At 42.3% G+C, this 24,559-nt stretch overlaps 2 protein-coding genes and 1 long non-coding RNA gene across 29 annotated transcripts in view; 2 read left to right on the forward strand and 1 right to left on the reverse strand.

The window, feature by feature from the left end:
• Positions 1–2,466, forward strand: part of rims1b (regulating synaptic membrane exocytosis 1b) — a 96,488-nt gene extending 94,022 nt beyond the window's left edge. For all 24 annotated transcript variants that reach the window (XM_076885261.1, XM_076885271.1, XM_076885269.1 and 21 more), the window contains 3 exons: positions 386–487; positions 676–815; positions 933–2,466. In XM_076885261.1, coding sequence (XP_076741376.1) covers positions 386–487; positions 676–815; positions 933–1,151 — 461 coding nt within the window. In that variant the 3' untranslated portion in view covers positions 1,152–2,466. The remainder of the gene's footprint in view (positions 1–385; positions 488–675; positions 816–932) is intronic.
• Positions 2,467–8,279: 5,813 nt separating this feature from the next.
• Positions 8,280–9,007, reverse strand: LOC143419213 (uncharacterized). The gene is made up of 2 exons (XR_013099190.1): positions 8,825–9,007; positions 8,280–8,530 (listed from the first exon to the last, which is right to left on the reverse strand). It is a non-coding gene; the product is annotated as an uncharacterized LOC143419213 (long non-coding RNA).
• An 868-nt stretch (positions 9,008–9,875) lies between these two features.
• kcnq5b (potassium voltage-gated channel, KQT-like subfamily, member 5b) overlaps positions 9,876–24,559 on the forward strand; it is a 139,977-nt gene continuing 125,293 nt past the window's right edge. Inside the window, exon 1 of one of the 4 annotated variants that reach the window (XM_004538714.5) lies at positions 9,876–10,891. In XM_004538714.5, the coding sequence (XP_004538771.2) occupies positions 10,551–10,891 (341 nt within the window). In that variant the 5' untranslated portion in view covers positions 9,876–10,550. The remainder of the gene's footprint in view (positions 10,892–24,559) is intronic. The other 3 variants (XM_076885290.1, XM_004538713.5, XM_004538716.5) reach the window with 3 other exon arrangements.

Here is a 24,559-nt window from a genome sequence, read left to right on the forward strand (position 1 = left end):
GTTCAATTTGGAGAAACTGCGGTGCAGCCAGTCCCTCCCATTCACACTCCTCTAGATCATTCTGTCATTGCCCATGTGAGCATTTAAGTCCTCCAGTAGGACAATGCAGCAATGTTCAGCACATGAGTGCACACGACAATCAGGACATAGGGAGGGAGAAAGAGAGACTGTTTTCATGTTCTTATAACTATTAATTTTATATTTTTATTGTTTCTTATGATTATTTGTACTTAATCTTGTTCTTTTTTATTGTTATTGTTGATGATGATCAATTTAATTGTGCCAGGCTGAGAGTGTTACCTATGCATTAAGTCTGCGCTCCTGTCGGTAGTAGATGTTGGTGTTGAGCTCTTTGTTTTCTTATTTTTTGTGCTGTGTTTTTTAGGTGATATCCAGATCGGTATGATGGAGAAAAAGGGTCAGCTGGAGGTGGAGGTGATCAGAGCACGAGGACTTGTACAGAAGCCAGGATCCAAATCTCTCCCTGGTAAGCGCCCAACCTGACTGAAGCCGCCACAGACCAACTAATCCCTCCATCACTCACACACATGTTATTATAATCCAGTATATACACTCGACTCAAGCTCACCTGTTCTTTGCATTCGTACAACCAGCCCTGAGAGCCGATAGTGTTCCCACTAATGGCTTTTTTTATTGCTCTGTTTCTGCCGTCAGCTCCATATGTCAAAGTCTATCTGCTGAATAATGGAGCGTACGTAGCCAAAAAGAAAACCAAGATTGCACGGAAAACACTTGACCCACTGTACCAGCAAGCACTGCTATTTGAGGAGAGCCCGCAGGGGAAAGTGTTACAGGTGAGCAGGAGATTTATTTCCCTTCATCACAAAGTTAAATGCTTCCCCCCCTCCTACTTCATGCTGACGGAAATCGAGCAGAGCAACATGACAACGTGAAATTATTTTTTCCTTCAGGTGATTGTATGGGGAGACTATGGCCGCATGGACCATAAAAGCTTCATGGGAGTTGCACAAATCTTATTGGAGGAGCTGGACTTATCAAGCACAGTCATCGGTTGGTACAAGCTGTTCCCACCATCCTCTCTGGTGGATCCGACACTCGCCTCCCTGACGCGACGAGCTTCTCAGTCGTCTCTCGACAGCTCGTCCGGACCGCCCGGGGTCCGATCTTAGTGGACAAACAGCTCTACACCACCGAGAAAAAACTAAAACTAAAACTCGGAGAGAAATGAAATACTAACGGCAGAAATGTAGAACAACAACAATCAGAAACACGAGAAAGCTTTGTTGAAATCTGACAATCACTCCTGCCGCGGTTAATTTTGTCTGTCGTAGGGAGCGTCGCATTTCAGTGTTTCATGTCCATTCGAGGAAAAGTCTCTGTGTTTTCTCTGTGTGTGCTGAAGAAGCCGTGCAGCAGCTGTCCAGACAGTACCAGAGAATCCAAACGAAGCAGGGTGGCTTTTAACCGAATCAACAATAGCAAAGAAATGTATGTAAAGCATCGGAATGTATGGACTCGAGACAAGAGGTAATCACCCTCCGCTCCTGCAGGCGGCGCTGCGCTCCCTGCAGTGGCCTCCTCCAGAACCCCAACAGACTGCTGGTATTCCCGTCCCCGCCGTGTGTGGGGGACGGGGTGCTCAGTCTGGAAGCACAGGGCCTTCTTCTGGTGCCTAGACCTCGGAGCCGCATTACTGGTCCCCCCCTCTCTGTGGAAAGATCCTCTTTTCAATATGTTTACCATGGCTGCTCTGAAGCCGCACTGTTTCAGCGTGTTTGCTTTGTTGTTCATTTCTTTCCCTTCGTTACTACTGGCACAAGATGTTTTTAAAAATGCTCATGATAATGTTGTCAGTCTGGTGTGTGCATGGAGAGTAAAAATAAAATACAAGAGATTAAAAAAAAAAAGAAGCTATTAAATGTCTGCAAGTGTAATGCAGGAAGAGGGCGGGGAACAGGTTAGATTTTTACATGTGAGATTAGCGTTGTTTTGCTGGCAAGCGTGCAGGCCAGTCGTCTTTGTATAGTTGTATATTAGGCCTCCCAGGAGGTTGACCAATAAGTAAAATTTATGTCACTTTGAAATATCACAAGGGTACAATGTCAATGTAAAAAAAAGAAAACGTAAATCTTTGTTCACCTATGTGAGAGCGAGACAGGGGCGTCTAATTTTTCACATTTTTTGGGAGGCACATTCCCTCCCTCCCGGCATGTTAAAGGTTTTTATCCAATCTTTAGTTCAACATTTTTTTCTTTTTAAATTTAAACACAAGCACAAGAGCTTGATTTTTTTACAACAAAAAGTTTAACGTTTTGAAGAAAAAAATAATAATACATAGCTAAAAAAATCAAAAACAAAAAAAAGGACAAAAAGCAGCAATCCTCCCGTCACCGGTTCTCTTCATCGTTTCGTCTCGACGTTCGGAGGCAAACAGAACAACAAATATTGTCACAGTTTTTTCCTCGTGCATCTCGGTGAATGTGGGCCAATCAGATCGATCCGTCGGGACGCCAACGCTCATCCTCCGTCCAGCCTGCAGGCTCCTCCCACCCGGAGGGGGGAGGGGCAGCATGACTTTGGAACCCGTTCCAAGCTGCATGCACATTTTTGTAAACAAACAAACAAACAAAAAAAATCTAGATACGCGTGTTAGCTCCACATACTGTAGGGCCGCTTGTATGTTGCATGCAGTTGTACAGTTTGCTCGTACTTGAATATTAAAGAGATAAAACCAAGAAACTGAAGCCATTCCCATTACGCAAAGACATCCAAATCCACTGCAGTCCAGTCCACGTCCTTCAGTCCGGTGCTGAATGTCTCTCAAACCGAATCCCAAGATTACATTGATGTCTCTGGAAGATGTACTGTACTGTACTGAGCAGACCTCGCAGCCCCTCTTACTGTTATTCCACATCATAGTATACCTCCGAGGGGCTGGGACGATGTATGAATAAATATGTACAAATCAGATCTATGAAAATATGAATTATGTTTCAACATAATGATTTCAGACGACACGGAGAATAAACTCAGATGCACAGAAAGTCGCACCCTGTAAATACTCAGCACTATGCCCGGGGTTTTCATTTGGTTCACTGAGAAAAGGGGCCAAGTCTTATAATAAGGAGCGATTAGTACTTTAGGTGACGAGGGGACCGTGCTGTGGGACGGCGATGGGTCTGAAAGTCCTCGTCTGAACACTTCTCTGTGCTTCGAACTCGGCGTCTGTGCCCGGCCCGCCATGCTCAGTCCCGCCTCACTCCAGATTTCTTTTCATTGTCCAGTGAAGCTGTTTTTTTCCTTATTTATTTAGGTTTTTTTTCCTTGTCAGTATTAACAGGAGAAAAAATTGCTGATTGTTTACAACTTCTGTGTTCCACTGAAACAAGAAAATCAGAAAAAAGTAAAGCATTCACTGCAACATTTCTTGTTTGTATAACAGATGTGGCTCAAATGATGTGTATGTTTTATATATAAAAAAATTTCATTTTTATGATTTACAAATAAAAAAGAATGTGTGGAAAAAAATACCAATGTTTTCCTTGATTGTTTCTCATGCTTATTTTTTAATTTTCTGATTTGACATGATGTCAAAAGGCCAGGGTGCCTTGTTTGTGGGAAAGCTAATATTTATTCTCAGTCTGTGCATCTCTGAGCAGAGCAGCATTATTTTAGAGAGAGGGCCATCACTGTTCCCACCGTAGTAAATTTATTACAGTTCATAAAAACATATTTCAAGTGTTTTCATCAGTTCTAGATACAATATAAAAGAACAACATGTGCTTTTCCCCCTTTTATTCAGTTGAGAAGGTGATGAGCTATCTGCTAACGCTAGCTAGTTTGGTTAGCAAATGCTAACCAACTCTATGGGTCTATTGCTGGACATACCCGCTAATTAGTGCTATGTACAGTAGCATGCACAACAAAATTCTAGACTTTTATGCGCCGTGGCCATCGTACTAACTTGTCTGTGCAGATAACAGCTTAGGAATCTAAACAGTAGTCAGACCATACTAGTAGCTCTTACAGCAATCAACATGGCCTACATGTCCAGTTCGGTGAGCTCAGTTAGCTGAGGTTAATCCTAGCAGACAGTTAGTGTCCTATCTGTTACTCAGACAAACACGTGGCTAATAAAGTTTAAACAGGTGAGTAATAGTAATATTACTTAATAATTATTAATATAGTAATATTTATACCTAAACAGTTCTCATTAAGGAATAAATTGATCAAGGAGTGGAAAATAATTTGCGTAGCAAGCAGTAAGCATGATAATTTTTGCTCTAAAGTTGGCTATTTCAACAAGGGAGTCTATGGAGAGTGACTCACTTTAGAAGTCAGTCTTGAGTGGCCACAAGAGAAACTGCAGTTTTTATCAATATGTGTTGCACTGATTATGTCGTCCTTATTTCCTTTTTTTTGTTATTTCATGCTTTTGTTTGGGTCAAGAAGGGCATCCAATATAAAGTCTGCCAAATCAAACATGCGCTGGTAACCAGTGTGATGACGCCTTCTGGAAAGGGAGCAGCAACTATTTAAAAAGCGCTATAACCTCAAACGACCAAGATATTTTAGCAAATAAAATACAGTTTGTGACCACATGATATACCAGAAAGATTTTCTAAAAGGTTCTTATGTAATGAGTTTTCAGTCTTTTTTTAATGCAAAAATCCCTAAAGTTGTGATGTTATTTAACCAGGTACTTAGTCTGGATGGCTTTACCTTGGCCTCGAGTGATCCTGTGAGGAACACCGGCGTAATTTCAGACCAAGATATGTTCTTCAGCACACACAGTATAGACATACATGTAAGGCTGCTTTCCTTCACCTAAGTGGTATTTTTCTAATTCAATACACCATTTCAATTCAATTCAGTTTTATTTATACAGCACCAAATCACAACAACAGCCGCCTCAAGGTGCTTTATATTGTAAGATAGACCCTAAAATAATACATACAGATAAAAACCCAACAATCCTATGACCTTCTATGAGCAAACACCTTGGCAACAGTGGGAAGGAAAAACTCCCTTTGAACAGGAAGAAACCTCCGGTAGAACCAGGCTCAGGGAGGGGCAGGGCCATCTGCCGTGACCGGTTGGGTTGAGAGAAGGAAGGCGGGACAAAAGACATGCTGTGAATAAAATTTTAACAATGAAATGTTGTTGTTGTACAGTGGAACCTGTAAACAGACGGCTTCTGCAAAGTAAAGTCTCAAAGACCAGAGATGAGAGAACGGAGGACAATTTTAGGTTCTTAAGTGCTCTGTTTGTGAATAAAGTCACATGACAACCATGTGGTACTACATACAACACCATCACAGTCTTGCCACTGCGATCCATCTAACCAAAAAGGATCTGCTGTTTCTTATACAACACAGAGCTTGGGAGATTTATGCTCCACTTGTTGTTAAGTAACCACAGGATCCCCCAAAAACAACATCTGCAGGCAATCTACACTGACCCGCCCACCACCCTTGCCCTGGCAGCCGGGCCCCCAGGCTCCCTCTGTGCTGCAGCATCAGGGGTCATAACCTGCCTGTATAAAACATGGACACAGACCATCGTGGAAAAGACACATGTAGATCACACATGTCAGAGGCCACTATAAAATTTCCATGCTGCTCCCAGGAATAAGATTAATCTATCTAATAAAGTCAAAGGTCATGCATTGGTGGAAAAGAAACCATGAGTTCACGTGGAATACAAACATTTCAAACTTAACTTTTAATATCATCCATGAAGACGGGCTTCCCAAGTAAAATATTAAACAAACAAAACCTTTGGGAAAAGAAAGGCTCATGTGAGCCGAGCGATGCCGGGAAAAACAGTCTGAGAGTCTGTCGGCATGAGGTTCAGGACCCAGAAACCATCTCACATGATGAGATGACGTGAGACCAGTGATAGTTTGGGTTGTAAGTTTACCACTGCTTTCCCTCCAGCAAAACATGTTACAACTTATTTCTTCTCAAGTGGGATTAAAAAGGGTGCAGATTTTTATAAAAGAGAACACCAGCATAAAAGGATTATCCATTTCCAGCCTCGTATTTTTATTCTTGGACTCTATCAGAGTAGCTGTGTATGACCCACAGTTCAAAACAATGCTAATTTATCTCATTCTGGGTCTTGTTTCAGTGCCACACTTCATCCTCTGTCTGAAACAAGTTGTTAAAAGCCATCTTTCACTGCGCCTCCTAAAAGGAATTACAGCAGGGGGGTGGGGCTTTTGTGCTCACAGCAGAGTACTTTTACAATAATGTACTTCCTCTGAAATAGTCCATAAATAAATACATTTTGATGGAAGGGTTGAGACAATTGTTTTTTATTGTCCAAAAATACCTTTCTGTGAGTTTTAGGGACATCATACCACCATAAAGCAATTTGTAGCTTCTGCCATTTTTATTTGAGGCATGAAGCGAGCAGCAGCTGAAATTTTATAGCTGCAGCGTTTTCAGTCACCACAGTCGCCTGCTCCTCTGCATGCATGGAGATACAGAAACACACATTAGCAGAATGCTAGTGTCTAATAAACTGTGGGATTTCTTTTTGTCCTGTTCAACACTCAGCTAGAGCGGAAGTTAGTTCCTATACAATGGGGTTAACAGGAAGTAGATTGGCTCTCCTCACAGCCAGAGATTTCCTAGAGCCAGAGATCAGTAATGACCAGATGAGGCACATTCACTCTCCAAATGTTTAGAGCAGTCTGAAGAATGCTCGGTGTTGCTCAAACCTATATATAGGTTTGAGCTATATATAGGTCTATACAGTCTATATATAGGTATATATATATACCTAAATATAGACTGACCTCGTTATTTCAATTCAATTCAGTTTTATTTATACAGCACCAACATCACAACAACACCTCAAGGCGCTTTATATTGTAAGGTAGACCCTACAATAATACACAAAGAGAAAAACCTAACAATCATATGACTCCTTATCTGCAAGAACTTTGGTGACAACGGGAAGGAAAAACGACCTTTTAACAGGAAGAAACCTCCAGCAAAACCAGGCTTAGGGAGGGGCGGGGCCGACAGGATATTTGGAACTTTGGATCTGTTTAATATAATCATCCACTATCATAATATATATGACAGGAAAAGGAAGGAAACATCACCTTTAAAAATAACTATTAAAGTGAAATCTAATGGAAATACTCTGTTGCTGCTTGTATGGCTGGTTTGACCTCCTGGTTCAGGAGCCAATGAGCAGACATCAGGAAGCAGTACACACCTGAGTAATTTGGGCCTCTCTCTATTTAAGTGGCTTCACTGGAAACAATAGTTTTGCATTTACTTGTGATTGCGTGGGTTTTTAGGCTGTGTGCTCTCATACTGATCTTTTAAGGTGACATGTTTCTGGTTTTGAGCCTACAAACGTGCATTTTCTCATCTTTAATCTTAGATTATGACCCTCCTAACACTAGTCCTTTCCTCTCTAAACTTTCTAGGTGCTTTCTTACTGCACAGTCTGACCATGTTAGGGTTTTGTCTGTTTCCAGCACTTCATTTTAGAGTTCACACGGCTATAATCAGGGTTTTGGAGTCATGTGAAATTGTCATACAATCTTTCCTTTGAGGGGTAGTTTGAGCCAGCCAGTTACACTGAGGTGTAACTGAACGTGGTTACACAGGTGTTACATTTGGCTTAAGTTATATTTCTGTTAACAAAATGGGAAAAAGTAAATCTGAAATGTACTCTTTTTTTAAAATTGATTTACAGTAGAGCATTTTTATTGCTTTGTTCAAACTGTGGCTGATGTAATACTCATACTTCTATCCAATCATGGGTCCAAAATATGCTGCAATATTCTTTAGATTTTGGCTTTGAAGTTGGAATTTAAAAATAAATGAATAAATAATTGTGGAGGAGGACTCTACTCATGTTTCCTATCACTGGTGGTCGGTACATTTCAGATCAACACATTTCATACAGAAACTGAGCTGCTATTAGGAAGCTCTGGAAATGAGTCACATAAACATAGTAATCAAGACATAGGATGAGTAATGAAAAAAGCTAAATGATGATGGGTTTTCATTATGACTGTGGTCAAAACCAGTAAAAGGCTCAAAACAAAGGTCTTTATTCAACTTTTTAATGCAACATTTAATTAAAAAAATCACCTATCAGTTAAAACTAAACATTTCAGGCTTTAAAAACATTGAGCCCTTAATTAAATTGGTTGTTCTAATTTAAACCAGTTTATATATGCCCACCCTTTGGGGTTTTTGTGCCAGGAAACATGAAGATGGGAACGGTAAGCTGAAACTCATCTGAGCAAACAGCTTCATGCGAAATTTATTTTTAAATGTCAAACTGAATGAGAACCAGAATCATTTGCAGCTCAAAATGAAGCCGTTTTCAGTGCCGCTTGTTTCATAATGCTTCATAATCATCATTCCCAGGACTGCACTCTTCTGATGTTGTGTCTGGAATCTGCTGGTGCCACTCTTCCATCACTGAGAAAGACTGCCCGATGCACCAGTAGATGGAGTAGTTTTGTAGGAATACAGAGCAGAGTTGAGCTCTGAGGGTGATAAAGCAGCTCCTGCAGAATCAATGGATCAAAAACAGCAGAAGATGCACTTTGGTGCTCCCTGACCTTCTTAAATTGTGATGGGACTGACGCCTACCACTGGCACACACACACTCACACCTCATTCATATTGAGAAATTTCATTCAATTCAATTTTATTGACACAGCACCAAATCACAACAACACTCGCATCAAGGCGCTTTATATGGTAGGGTAGACCTTAGAATAATACATACAGAGAGAAACCCAACAATCATATGACCCCCCATGAGCAAGAACTTTGGCGACAGTGGGAGGAAAAATTACCTTTTAACAGGAAGAAACCTCCAGCAGAACCAGGCTCAGGGAGAGAACAACGTGGGAGACGGTCGCAACTGGTTGGGGTGACAGAGGAAGACAGAACAAAAGACATGCTGTGGAAGAGAGTCAGAGATTAATGCAGAGAGGTGTAAAGAAGAATTACTGTTTGCATCATGGGAATCCCCCGGCAGCCTACAGCTATTGCAGCATAACTAAGGGGGGATTTGGGAGTCACCTGATTCAGCCCTAACTATATGCTTTAGCAAAAAAGAAAGTTTTAAGCCTAATCTTATCATTAGAGATAGTGTCTGTCTCCTGAATCCAAACTGGAAGCTGGTTCCACAGAAGAGGGGCCTGAAAACTGAAGGCTCTGCCTCCCATTCTACTTTTAAATACTCTAGGAACAACAAGTAAGCCTGCAGTGCCAGAGCGAAGTGCTCTAATAGGGTGATACAGTAAGATAGGGCTTGATTATTCTTGTATGTGAGGAGCAAGATTTTGAATTCAAGTCTGGATTTAACAGGGAGCCAATAAATGGAAACCAATATAGGAGAAATATGCTCCCCCTTTCTATTCCCCGTTTCTCTCCTCTGTTTCCTGAGGGGGGGCCTCTTCTTGGACTCACGGTGGGGCCAGCTTATAAGAATATTCAGCCTGTGTGACTGTGAACAGAAGAGGAAGTTCACACACAGGCGTAACTGACATGACATTTTCAGTGTTCAGCGTGGCTGCAGTGACACAAAGGAAACAACAGGCCGGGTTGATTCCATTCAGCCTCAGGACCCCCGCAGTTTAGAATCGTCTCTGAGTTTATGTCGGGCTGTTATGTCAGTGCAGCACCGAGACAGATACACAACAGACGGCGTGACAGGTTCAAAATGCACTTCGGCCGAGAAATTATGCGTCTCTGGTGCCACGTGGTTGCGGTGACAGCAGGACAGCAGATGACAGAGCAGCTTTGAAAAGAAAAGGGTGACACTCAAAGGCTTTTACTGTGCCAGTGTGATCAGAGTGATCAGACAAACCATAAAAACGTGTAATAAAGAATAAAGAATCGTAATACTTTCTGCAGATGTTCACTGCGCCTTCCTCTGCGGTTACTTTTCCAGCACAGAAAGTGGAAAATTCTGCAGAACCCGTGTTACCTGATAGACTTTTAAAAAACCAACAACCGGGTGTAATTTTGAACTTCTTCAGGAAATCGAATTACACGAGGAGCGACGGTTCCTCATTTGCATGTCTGCTGTCCTGGCGCGCGAAGACAAAACAACTCAGAGTGGACGCTTCTTTCTTTAAACAGCATGTAAAAGTGAGACACAATCGCCACAGCGACGACAAAGTGTGATAAAGATAAAGCCGTCGCGCGAGGGCAGCTCTGATGCGCCTGTGCACGTGGACGCAGAGGCGTGCGTGGAAGCAACAGGCGGTGAAGCGAGAGACGTCTCTCCTCGTGACATCTGTAACTTGTGATTTTGGTGCGAGCCAGCACAGGACACGCGGCGTGGATACCTTCACGCGCGGGAGCCGTTGTGTAAACGCGGAGCGAGAAAGAGGGCGGTCAGAGGAGTGACGGCACACGGTGCGCCGCGCGCTGCTCTCACTCCCAGCTCGGCTTCTGGTGGGGTGCCCGTCGCACGTGCAGTTTGTTGTTCGTGCACGGCGGGACTACCGGCGTCGGGAGACGCATGCTTGAAAAGACCTGCGCTCACTTGACGCCCGCTTTGGTGATGCCATGCCCCGGAACCACAGCGGAGACGAAGGCGGCACCGGGCTCTGGATGAGGACCTCGCCGGGGCACCGTACCGAAGGCTACGGCTTGAAGGATGTGGAGTCCGGCGGAAAGATGATGAACAACGCAGGAGACGGCTTGCTGTCGGCCCCCGGCGCCGCAGGTGCTGCCGGGTCCGACAACGCGAGGGGGAAGCAGGGAGCCCGGCTCAGCCTGCTGGGGAAGCCACTCTTATACAGCACCCAGAGCGGCCGGAGAAACGTGCGCTACCGGCGGCTTCAGAACTACCTGTACAACGTGCTGGAAAGACCGAGAGCCTGGGCGTTCATCTACCACGCGTTTGTGTAAGTTCACGTTATGATATGCGTACGGAGTTGTGTGATGCGAGGATGCACACCTGTTGATGGTCCCTGCGGGAGGGTTTGCAGTTAGAAAGCTTGATTCAGTTTGGGGCACTTTTGATATGTGATGGCTGACATGCGCCAGATTCACAGCTTTTGCACATGAAGCAGCTTCAGTGTGAGACTAACAGGTCACTTTTGCGTTTATGAGTTTCATGTGTGCTGTTAAACCCGGATCTCAGGGTCCCGGCGGTTAGGACATCTTCAGCCGTGCTGTGCGCCTTTCTTCGCTTCTCAACCAGCTGTATTTAATTTCCCGCGTGCGATTGTTTGTTGTTGTGGCGTGATAACTGTTCCTGAGAGGGAGGAAGGAAGTCGAGACACATGCTGACTGCAAAGCACCATTTTTTTTTCTTTGGTGTGTGTGTTGTGTGTACACTAAGGGGAGGGGTTGCAAAGGGAGGACAGAAGCTGTTTACACACAACGCAAACAGCTCAAGTGTTCACTTTTCTTTCTGAGTCATCATTAAAGCTACTCTTTCAAACTGCATTCTTCATGAGCACATAGGATTTTCCCCTTGGTGTCGTGTGTAGGCTGTGGTCTGCGGTGGCACCTTTCATGTCGCATTCTTTTAAAAGAAATTACACTCGCTGACTGAAAACGGTTTTAAAATTTCCTAGACAGTGAAATCGAAATTTCATGTGTCGTGCGCGGTGATGGAAGGCAGAAATGGAAATCGGATCCTTTTCTCATTGCAGAGTTGGTCCTGTTAATAAATACTGTTCAGTTACAATACAGCAGCATGTTGGTTAAAGAGGACGCATTCTGCTCATTTCCAGCATCATGTTCTTGTTCCGAGGCTCAACTGGAGGTTCACATGATTCCCAGTTCAAAAAACCCAACTTATCTTTTGTTTAACTTTGCTTTTTCAGCTCCTCTCTGTTCAGCATATGCTGATCTATTGATGTGAAACTTTGGCCATATTTAATATGAGCATCCAGCACTGTAACTGTATACATGTGACAAAAAACAAGAAAAGAGGGAAATGACATCAGGAAAGACGTTTTAAGTGGCGTATAGAGATGAAGCTCAACTGAAAATTTAAACCAAAAAAACAGATTTCCCATAATATTTATGAAGACAGGTCTGACACATCTGTAACTAAATGAGTTACAGATGTGCCTGAATGACATTTTTGGGTTTTATATATTTAAGTGTGTCTCTATCTTTTCATTTGATGTGCTGCCTCCTTTCACAGTGCTGCATGAATTAGCTGCCATTGTACTGGAGGAGCAAACAAAGAAGCTGTTGGCCTTGGACTCGTATGATCGACTGCGTGTGATGTTTATAACCACCTAACTAGTTGTAGAAAACATTCGGATATATGTTTTTAAAACCTCTGATTAGTCCAGTTCAGTTTTACTTAGAGCTGGTTCACAAAACCAGTCATCTCAAGGTGCTTTACTCTGTAAGGTAAAGCTCTTAATACCTAATACTAGAGAAAACCACAATGATCAGATAAGGAGATGAGCAGCGCTTGGAGGCTGTGGGGAAGAAGATCTCCATTTTAACAGGATGACGCTTCCAGCAGAACCAGGGTTAGGGAGGAGCAGCCATCTTCTCCATTTGATTGGCTTTTCTTTGTGTAGCTTTTTGGCAGTGCAGAGGTTAGAAGGATATGAGATTTGAACCACTGAGGCTATGGAGATGGACATGTGCACAGTCCAACAAAGACATTGCATCCGTCTTATCCACACGTCGAATACTGACTGGCTGAAGAGTTGGTTTGAACAGAAAAGGTAAAGATGACTGAGCCCACCACCAGGAGGCAGAACTGTGGAAAAAATGTCAGTGGTCAGAAAAAAGTACAATTTAAAGCACAAACTGTGATTTCAACAGACAGTTGTAAATGTTTTTGGCTTAAGAAGAAGACGTTCTTCGTATATTATGATCTGTTATCTCTCAGGCATGGGGCTCAGGTAAATGACCAGGAACAGCATTAAATTAACAAGAATGCTTATATTACAAGCTGTTCCACACATTTTTGACACTGCACCCTGGTGACTGTGTGCAGATACAATATGGGTTATTTGGCCTGCAAAGATCTGCCTTCTGACATGGAGTCGGCTGCACGTAAAAAATTAACATTACCAAAACTTTAAGATTGAGCCCGCAGAAGCATGTTGCTGTAACTGCATGTCTGTCTTTAGTTCACAGTGAACAGAAGCTCAGTTCACTGGAAAAGCCTCCATATCTCTGCTGGCAACAATGCAAGTTATGCTCTTTTAACACAGGAATTGTCTTGTGGAAATAAAGGTACAGAGGTCTTTGTTTCCACCCAGTAAAGTTGTCTCAGCATCACCTTTTCATTTTGATGCAAATCGAGCTAGCTGCAAGTTGAGCAGTTTTTCAGCTGTCCATTTAGTGCAGCTCGCACACGGTGAAAGAATCACTCTGCAGACCACAGCTACAACTAGGGCCAAATTTAATTAAAAACCAAAATTGGTCAAAATTTGCAAAGGGCTGGATTTGGTGTGAACCTTGATTTTTGACACGGGGTTTGAATTATCATGCTTGTAGCTGGCTAACTAATGGGACAATAAGTTTTCTCAGTTTCTACAAAAGCTGTTTCTGAGCCACTGGCTCGTCTCACTCCGTACAAGTCTTGCTTCTTTTCCGTGGAGCAGCATCTGCTCCCTGCAGTGTTGGGTTAAAATTGGATAGTACAATCATCAACCAAAAGCTACAATAGCAGCTCTGTGTTACCTCAAAGATAAGCACTGTTAAGGCAGTTTGATGTTTACTAAAGTAGAATTCGACATAGAGACATGGATGGATTTACTAACCCCTGCAAGTGATTCCAGCTGATTTTCAACACTATATTTCTAAGCTTTAAATGTTTCTGTGACCTTTACTCCAACAAACCCTCCCATTCAGATTTGTTTGTATATTAACTAAAAGGCCTAAATTCAATGATTTGCTACAACCAAAATAGAGAATCTAGTGTTTGTGACCAGTCAGGGGTGTGGGTTTGTTTTACAGCCTTTCATGTAAACTGCGTCATGGGCAACATTTTTTTTTTTTTCCAGGAACCAGAATTTTGATTTTTTTTTTTTCTAAAATCCAGATTTGAAACTTTTGAATTACACTTGCTCTATATTTATTTTTAGCATGAACGTGCCATCGCTTCAGCCCCAGTACTTTGAGCCATCCAGCTTTATGCTGACCTTCCGTATTCCCCTTTATTGGAGCCATAGCTTAGACGTACACCAGTCGATATGCTTTAGTTTGCTGTTTTAGTTAAAAGCTTGACTGAAAACTGCTAATTTACATATTTTATGAAAGTGAGTTAGTCACATACGCCCACAGGGATCTTCAGACTCCTCACATCGGCGCTCTAAAACATTAGGAACGCATGGTCGGGTGGCCTGGAAGTTACTGAATGCTTTTCTTTCATTCCTGCGGCATCAAGCTTGAACTGGAGATGTGGGAGGAGGAGTGAACTCTCACTCGGCCCTTTGCTGTCTCTCCTGTACTGTGATGAATGGAGCTGTGATGGTTAGTGGCCTTGAAGTTATACTGGTCTGCTTATAGGACAGTTGTTGAAGCCGAGTGTGTCACCGTCACAGTTGTTATCTTTGAAATAAGATGACATCCATGTCCATATGATGTCAGACCTAACTGTGGTTCACCATTAAAAGCACTGCAAGCGTATTAATCAATCTTTCTTTAAATCACAACTCAGTAATCGGAGCACTCACTGGCTGGTGTGTAGGGGAGAGTTGGCTCAATGGACAGGAAAACCTGAAATTAACTGAAATTGAAAGAAGCAGCAAGGTGATATTTTGCTTTGGGGTCCATTTCACATTCTCATAATCCAATTATTCGGTGAAACCGGTGGTTTAAATGTGTTTTAGTAACCCAATAAGTACCTAATTTGCAAAGAAAAGCCTTGCATGTTGGGCACCCTCAGAAGAAGGTGGTTAGTTTAAATGCAGGTTTTGCACACGGTGTACCCGATACACAAATGGTAGCACTGTGGGTTAGCTTGGTAATATTGTAAGAGTTTGATAATAAAGAGGTGATTTCTATCATGTAAGCAACAACCAGGTAATGGTCACGAGTATTATCTGAGTATTGTGTACTTGGGGCTGAACAGTTGGAAAACATTTAACGTGCCTTTTTCTGCTCATTTACCCCCATATTCCTTCTTCAACTCTGCTAGAAATGCATGGTTCACATTTCAAAGTCCTCACCTGCCTTAAAGTGGACCTTGCTGCTGCCTTTAGTTCATCCCCTGTCTGAACTAAGCCATTTAAGCTCCTCCCCTTTGAAAGGAAGGGTCCGTTTTAGCAGGCATTCATCTGATTGGCTGCCGTTCATACACACGAGATTAGAATGAAAGGTGGGTGTGGTTTCTGTGCTCACATGCTTGCCATGATCATTAAGGGATATCCCCCTCTCTGACGTCAGAGTCAAGAATAGAAACAAAACTGTCTGAAACTGAGCATTTTGGGGCAGGAGAAAAAAAGTTATAGTACAATGTTAGGAATGAAAGTCCCAGTATGCTGTTAATAATGTGAAAGCAATGAGGTACTATCGATAATTGTATTATAGGTTAGCGTTAGACTAACATCATCAGAAACATGAAATAAAGTGATAACATAATCTAATCTTGGAATAAGTTCCAAGTATTATCCATTCATGGTTATTCTGAAATATAACCATGGCTGAAAAATTCTTTCTGTTTCTATTAAAATTCATTCCGGTCGTAGATTAAACCAAACGTTTGTGTGGAAACCCTTTGGTTGGGTTTCTGCGAACTAATCACCAGACATGCAGACATGTTCACATGATACTCGACACCAGAATGGTCCCTGAGGCAAGCAGCAAATTTGCATAATCTCAGTTAAGAACAGGGTGTTTTTCCCGCCTGCTGTGCTGCTTTGTGATGTGAAATAAAAAGACAACCAAGACAGACATATATATTGTTAAACTCCAGTACAAGCTTATTTTTAAAGGTGTCTGGTTTTTAATTTTCTTATGCAAGAAGCATAATTATTGTAATCATGAATGAAAGGCTCTCGGTAAGAAGGACTCAGTGCAGTTCGAAGGGTCACGTGATATCTGAATATGAAAAACTTTTTATTGTTAAAAATGTTATGTAACATTATGCAGGACTTTAAGGACGTTATCTTGTCTGCTGCTTCGCTAAATATTTTTGTAGCTTTGCATTGCTGACATCACAGCTGAGATGTGCTTGCTCTCCACGAACCACCTGCAAAACACTCCTATAGCTTTTATCACTGGGGAGCAGGAGAGCTATGATCACGGAGGTTGGCAGAATGCTGCGATATGGAGGGAAAAGCTGAATTTATGTTGTGTTACAGAGTAAAAACAAACACAAAAAGATAATAGATAATGTCTGTTTTTAAAGGTTCTCTGTGAGACTGTAACGTGGACATGTGCTTCAGTAATAGACTGTATGTAAAAGACGGACCCTACTGCATTTTGAAGCCTTGTTGGAATGTTTTTGTTGCCAGAGGGGTCATATTTGGATGTGACAGTGATGTGCTATGTAGCCAGCTAACTCTGGAAAGCCTTGTTGAAACCTGCAAAAACTGTAAGAGTGAAACACACAGTCAGATACTTGCTAATTAGTGTAACTACTTAATTAGTTGGTGTAACTAAGTAACATCCATTTTCTTGACAGTTAACCCTCTGTACTCCATAATGGCTTCAGATGGATTCTACTATTATTGGGAAAAAAAACCATTTCTGTACACTGGATATTTTAAAGTATTCTATTAACACCAACACTTCAGGAATTTAAAAAAAAAACTTATAAGTTTCAGTTAAATATTTTTGCAATATCTTACATTTTTACTCCTGAGTCACCTCAACGCTCTGGCCGTTCGTCTGTAGTAAGTCTAGGATGTCAGTCTGTTTACCTCAGCTGTCAAAATGCCGGGTGTGAGGCATTCGTGCGTATTTACTCTGGAGGGTGTAAAACTAGTGAAAGGAGTCTGATACGAGTCAATAATTCAGCGAAGCACATCGGACATTCAGGCCTAACATTAGCTGGCATAGCGTTAGCTCGCGACTAGCTGTTGCTGTTGCTATAGCCAGCTTGTCTTGAGCTGTACTCAGATAGGACGGCTGCATGTTGTAATTTTAGAGCCTGAACTTGATTTCAGGAGATGAGGCTTCAGGTGAGGAGGAAGAGATCTGCGTTTGTCTCCTGACCTCTCACTCACTCTTCCTGTTGCCTGCTAATAGTCTCCTAATAGGAAGCATGCATGTCTGATTGTTGCATCAGACATACTCGCTCCCTCTCTCTTTACATTATAATAGGAAACACCTTGAGATGACTGTTGTGAATTTTTGCTATTTGAATAAAATTTTAATGAGTTAATTTGAGCATTTACAGTTCTGACTCTCACTGGTCTTCACTGTTTTAGCATCTGTTCTGTTTGTTTCGTTAGCATCAAATTTTTGCAAAAACACTATGAAGGTCAGGTCAAAGTTCTCATCTCAAAAATGGCTCCCTTATGTCGCAGGTATAGTTCGTTAGTTCGTGTTCGTTAGCATCACTTCCTTATTACCAACTGATTAAAATCAAAAGGGGGCGGACTTACAATAACACTGTAAGCGATGGAGAGAAGAAACTGATCCTGACTGTCATGAGCTCTGATCCATTCAGCCAAATAAGCTAATTCTGCACAGTTTAAATAGGGTATTGCTATAGCTTTAAATGATGGCTGTAATCTATATGTAAACCATTTCATGCCCAGATTTTCATACAAAATATGTACTGAATAGATGGGTTTGAGTCTTTTTTAAAGGCTTATGTAAGCAGAGCGTGCCTTTAGAGAGCCTCGTATTCACGATTGGTTTCACATAACACATTGTTTCGGTGTAAAAATAGGTTCTCTTTATTTTATTTCTGAACTCTGCAGAACATCCTCTTTTAAAAATCGTAATGTTTATTGACTGCATCTTAGTTAAATAGAGTTGGTCTGTGTCTGGGCAGCAACGTGGTTGATACGTGATTGATTACTCTATGAAAACAGCATCAAGCTCAGCTTCGTCACGTATTCTAGAATGAAATTGTTAGATAAACTTAACGAGTCAATATTTTAAATTGTTGTGTGATTGGACTTTTTGTGGAAGTTGCTAAAAATATGTAAAATAGTTTTAATTGTTAGGTTGCATTGTAGGTGATTATTATAACTGTAAGCTGAACATTATATAGCTATTACAGCTAATCTTTTTATGATAGCTTAAAACTATTGCTATTATAAAATCACAGTGTATCTTTTTTCGCTAACCTTTTTCCTTTTAAATGGGAGTTTCCTTCCCACTGTCGCCAGGTACTCGCTGTTGCGGGTGTTGTTTAATCCTTGCAGTTTCCTCTTTGTTATTGTCTTTACCTTACAAATAAAAAGAACTCTTCTAGTTGGTCAAATTGGTTAATTAACTTTATTATGTTAGTTAAAATAGGTTGATAAAAATATAACAAATGGTTAAACTGTTTGCAAGCAGTGCAAAGTAGCTAAATGTGATGGTTAAATAAAAATGAATGACATCACTGTTTAATAGAGTAGCAGGTAGAATAAATGAATGACTGACATGTAGATCTGGATCATAGTTGTCCAGATCTGGTATAAAACCAGTTTAAACGAGTACAGTAGAGCATCGGAGGCATGGATGATGAAGCTGACTGTGGAGGTACATTAGATGAAAAGGTCGGGAACCACAGCTGGATGTCTGCTGGATACATTTTTGCGACAGCTGCAGCACTGAGCCCGCCTTTGTGCTGTACCGAGCCGGTCGCGGGGCCTCGCTGGCCCTCTCTCCTGTCCGTGCACATGCGTACACAATGCCGCCATTCATCTCACCTCTGCATTAACGAGCTCTTATCCTTCCAAGTATGTTCAGCGGCAGGAAAACACGCAGGGGAAATGGCGTTTCTCCGCCTCAGGTTTCTGAACTGGCACCTCGAACAGCCGCGGTGCACAGAGTGGCGATATGGACTCACTGCTCTCACTTGTTAAATATCTATCAGTTGGTTTGTTGTTAGAAATACTTGGATTTATAGACTGCAGTAAAGGATGCTGGCTCATCCTGAAAGCTGTGTTTGATAAGCTTAGGTTATTGGGCCTGTGAAGCCAACAGACAATAAAATGTTTAGTAGACATCTAAATGACTAATCAGAGGCTGCTCTAAATCCCACTGCAGTTGTGTATTATATTTTGAGTTGTCATTTGTTACCCACCCTTTTAAATTCTCACTTAGAAATATCTCTGTTCCCTCTAAGCCTCCTTTTTGTTATCATTTCGAGAGGTTTGCACTCTGCTGTGTATGTTATACATTTGCTTAACCTTCACAGCATATTGGGGTATTTTGCACACTTTAAGGCAATCTGTCACCTTTTCAGTAACTCAATGGAAAGAAACTTCCAGCATAAAGCACTAGTAAGCACAGCTGACCTGTATGTGAAGAGGAGCCGGCCGGCATGATCTGTGTGGTGACAAACCAGAGGTGTGATTCTTTACTCAGATGGTGGCTGCCTCACACTGACACTGTGAAAGTGAGAAGCAGACGCCGTGTCAAGAAGGTTTATGATGTGAATTTATCTTCAGATGCTTTGACGAGAAAGAGGCGAGTTCATGAGTGGAAAAGGGGCTAAACAGTTTCTGTGATGGTTTGTTTGACGCAGTAGCTTTTGCATGATGTTTTAGGCATGCTTCATCTAAACGTGTGCGACATCAAGGCTGTTTCTCGAGCACCGTTTGATACGGATCAACCACAGCCCAACTATCACAACCTGCACATCTTTGAGCTGGTTCGTGTTTGTCAGTCGTCATAAATATTTTGTTTCACTTTTAAAAAGGGCCCCTGATTACTTTAAAAGGAAGACGCAGTGACTATTTACAGCACGGCATATAAAGTAAGCTACACCTCCTGTGTTCATGCTGTCGAAGAAACTGATTGAAGACTCCAACAGTGTGTCAAATGTGATTTTTAAACTTATATTTCCGATGAATAAAGAGCTCTGAGGCCAGGAATAGATTAGTTGACCACGAGATTAAAACCACCTGTCTAATAGCACGTAGGTTGCCTTTATACAGGCAGAATAGGTCCAAGCAGTCAGGTCACAAGTCCTCATCAGTTTAATACAGTCCTACTGGATTGTATTGATTGTATTGATGATGGTTTAAATATTAAGAATAATTCTTTGCGAGTTGCCGCTATGTAACATTCACGAGGTTTAGTTTCTTTGCGTTAACCGGTGAAGCTTTGATCAAATTGTGTTTGAATTTGAGAAGCATGTTGGGATCTTTTTTTTTCTTGAGCTGTTCCCAAACATTTTTGCCACAGTGGCGGGGTGTCTTATCCTCAGAAGACATAATGCGCACGTTTTTCAGGGCGTGCTGTTGCTGTAGGCGCTTGTCATTGGTCAATAACAGTGCAAAAGTTGATTGTGTGTGTCAAAGTAACACCACACGAGTGCCAGAACCTGAGCTTTTCATCCAAACGTTGGATCATAATGAGATGATTAATTGCTTGGCGCTCCTCATCGCTGTGACATATTCACTGTTTTATTTTCCTAGATAATGGATTAGCAGTAGTTTTTAACTTTTAGGGTGTACGCTTATTTCTTCAACTGTAGAGTTTTCTTATGAAGGCTAAACAGAATTGTTGCATTTTATATATATATATGTTGTAATTTCCTACTCTCATGTCCTTTCACCAGATTCACCGAGACTGCCCTCATGTCCTCTCAGTCCTGTGTGAGTTATCATAAAGAGCTTGATTTTGAGTCTGACAGAACTTTATTATTCTCCGTTATTAATGACGTTGTATTTTATTGTTCTAATCTATATAAAGAAGTCCTCTCAATAGTTTCGTTTTTTTTACCCAGTTGTATCATAAATGGTACTTTAGTATTTTTGCATTATGTCTTAGTTGGAAATCCTGGTATCGTGTTCTTGCTGCTCCAGCACAAAAACCTCCAGCCTGCCGATGTTGACTTTTTCACCATTTAAAACTGGATTCACTTTGTGTACATGGACTCAGCACAAACGACATGACACATTAGTATCATGACTGTTTCATGAGCTGGCCTCAGACTGTGTTGTTGTATAGTACCTATATGTAAATCACTGTGCCCGTTTGATGCCAATCACAGGATGGTCGCGGCTGATGGAAATTGCCTGCTGCAGGTTTCATGTTTCTAACCTCAGTTTACTCAGAGGGAGTTCCCCTCTCTCTATTGTCGGGGGCTGCCTTTCTAAACACAAAGACAGGCCTTGTCACAGGATACGCCTGCACACATGCGTTGTGGGTATTGTACCTTGGTGAAGAGAGACATCATTTAGGTAAACGGCACCTGTTTGCTTCCTTTGAACGCCGCCTCGCTCCAACGCCTCCCAGAGCCTACGGTCGAGATGTCGGGAGTTTCATTCCGGTGACATCTTGAAAGTCTCGCAAACCAAACAACTAGTAGACACCATTACCGTCTGGCTTCCCCTCTCTGAAAAATGTCAGATTGTACTTTCACGTTTGACAGAAACCCCAGCCCACTGCCGCGAAGTGAGCCTGCCATCGTGGGTTAGGGGGTTTTCCACCTGATTGCCCCTTGTGTCTCACTCCCTGATAAGAAAGTGTTTTTGTGGTTGTTTGTCCCAACCAGTCATTTCACAGGTTCCAATCTGTGTGAATGAGTCACTTTTAGTGTAGCGAAGCTCTTTTTTTCATACAGCTCTCTGTGTTAGCGCCCCTTTTCTTACTGCATTACTTCCAGTGTTTTCCAGCTGTTTCCTCCTGCTCTTATGTGACCTCACCCCCATTGTCAGCGTGACAATGGGAGGGACGTCAAACTTCACTCTCTTCCAAGAAGAACTCACAGTTCTATCAGAATGACTGGTGAGTGGGGTACCAGCGCTGGATAGACATCACTTCAGTCTTCATCTCTCTCCCCTGACAGTGCTATTTGTTTGCCTTTCTGTCATCAGAGGGCTTTTGTTGGCCCGTGAGAGACTGGTCTTTAACACAAACAAAGAGAGGAGCGAGTATCATGATCTTTTATGGCCCCGCCCTCCCTTTTAGCCTATTTTTATTGCAGTTTTAGTCCTCCCTGATCTCTAACTGTTAATCAGAAATGTGCTAGCAGATGCTTGCCTGGAGGGGTACGGAGGTGGCACGCCAGTTGACTAATTTCTGTGTGTAGCAGTTCATCTGATGTGGAGTGTGACACAAGCGGACTCAGGCCTAATAACTGGGTTTATCTGCTGACAGCCGATGTGCTTCAGAATAGGCCTCATACGAAACGCACGCACAAACACGCGTCCGGCCTCCTAATATGTTTTTAGATAATCAAAAACACCAGCCAGCTGTCAAAGTGTCAGAGAAATCCCAGAGTGAAAGGGGCAATTTTGGGCACTTATGTGTTGCCATAGAAACTGATGCTGTCTTCTTGAGCTTGTTCAAGACTGATTTTATAAAGAAATGGATGGATGAAAGATGAAAGGATGTGCTGGGTGGGTTCCAACGGGCGAAAACAAAGAGCACATTCTCTTACCTGTGTTCGTACGATGGCTGTGGCGGCCCACGCTGCGCCGCCGTCGCCCACCGTGTTATATTGAGTCGTGTATCAGCTAGTTTTAGTGTTTGTTATGTACCTGTAGGAACCTTTAACACAGCCAATTCTCTAGCCAGCGCTAGATATTTGAATTCGTCAGCTGTTCTGGTCACTGCTACAGTTGAGCTGATGGAGGATGGCCTCAGGTATCGGTGATGGTCAGATGCATTGACTGCGATGCATTGTAAAAAGATCCAGGCACGTGTTATGAGTGGATTCTGTTTTTTGCCTCTTCAGCTTATACGATAAACTCATGGTCACCAATTACAGCAGGCTAAATCATTCATCGCTGTATGTGAACGAGGCTCTCCTGCTGGTGTGATTCTGCATCCGTTCTCTTCATGCTGGAAGTAGGAAATAAGCTCCCTGATGTGTGTGTACCATAAGCATGTCTTTGTGTTTGGCTGCACAGTATGCATTATAGGGGCACAAGTGCACTTTCACCCCTTCCCTCTGTCCCACGTCCTAGTGTAACCGGTTTCTGCTTCATCCCGCTGCAACAGTTCGGCCCAAACAGACTCCTCGACTCTGCGTTGTGTTGTGTTTTTAAAAAGACAAGGAATCTCTGATCGATCGTTGCCACTTTATTTCCTGAATGGAAACAACGGTGCTGTATCAGTGCAAATGGCTCGCCACACACCACTCCGCACAGCACACTCTCGTATGGCTACGGCAGACTGGCAGCGATTACTGCAGCAATATTACAATTTTTAATATACAATAAAATAACAGCAACAACAAGTGATGTACCTGAATGGAAACAACGGTGTTGTATCAGTGCAAATGGCTCGCCACACACCACTCCGCACAGCACACTACGGCAGAACATCTCATTAGCATTCCGCTTTAGCATATAGTTTCACACATTAATAAACAAATGAAAAGTACATAAAACTGGTGTTGGACATGTGTCCACTAAGCACTTATTACACTCAGTGCTCGTCAGCTAATCAAACATGTTTTATGTGTCTGTACTACTTAGCTATATTGTGTGCGGAACAATACAACTCACCTCTCGTATGGCTACGGCAGACTGGCAGCGATTACTGCAGCCAGCCTCACCTAACCAGCCACACCGAGAGGGGGGGGCGCTGTTTCCCCATTACACTGATATTTGTGGCAAGTGGAATAATACCACATAAACACTGTTACATTCCCCCCTGCTGAATTCCACTTGCACATTCAAATAAACAAACACCACAAACAAAAAAAAACACCCTTAAAAAAAAATCAGGTACACCACAGTCACCATAACACAGAGGACAAAAACCCAATAATCCTCAAAAAAAAAGAAAAGAACAAGATTTAAAAAAAAAAATCCAATAGCTAATCCACAGCTACCAACATGTGATAAATCTGCTCAGTAATACCAGGTCGTACAGTCACAAAGAAAATTCAGTCAGAGGACTATCCCCAAAGGAAGTAGAAGAAGAAGTTGGCCAGACCCCTTCCAAAAAAGAACAAAATATGCCAATTACATATTTCATCACATCATAACTGTACGCCACTCCGACACAGAAAAATCAACGACAAATAATCAGTTTCAATTCTAAAGATCAAAGTCCCACTTCAACAACAATAGAATCAACTCACAGTTATCAACAATATTTACACTTTAACAGGTCTCTGATGCATCATTTCAATCAACCTGGAAACAGGCTTAAGTAACCGTCCCACTCTCGATCTAGCACGGGTCCCCACCATCCTGCTAACATCAATCGGGTCTGCGTTGGGTGGAACAACTGTGGTTGAGACATGACCCTCAATCGTAGCTTCATTGTCCTGGTCACTGTCAGTAATGGCTGCCAACTCCGAAACAGAGGAGGCTGCAACTGGGGCCACAGACATAAGCAGGTCAGAATGTTGACCACCAGAGGTGGCATCTACCTGCTCCTCAGTGTCAACAGGGGGAACACTGGTACAGGCAAGCTCTCGATCCACCATGCTGCCTTCTGGTTGAGTAACCTCTGTCATCAGCGAGTCGCTGGACACTGCAGACGGTAAGTCAGACACCCAAGCTCTC

This window comes from Maylandia zebra, linkage group LG6, assembly GCF_041146795.1.
Source record: "Maylandia zebra isolate NMK-2024a linkage group LG6, Mzebra_GT3a, whole genome shotgun sequence".
Classification (NCBI taxonomy): domain Eukaryota; kingdom Metazoa; phylum Chordata; class Actinopteri; order Cichliformes; family Cichlidae; genus Maylandia; species Maylandia zebra.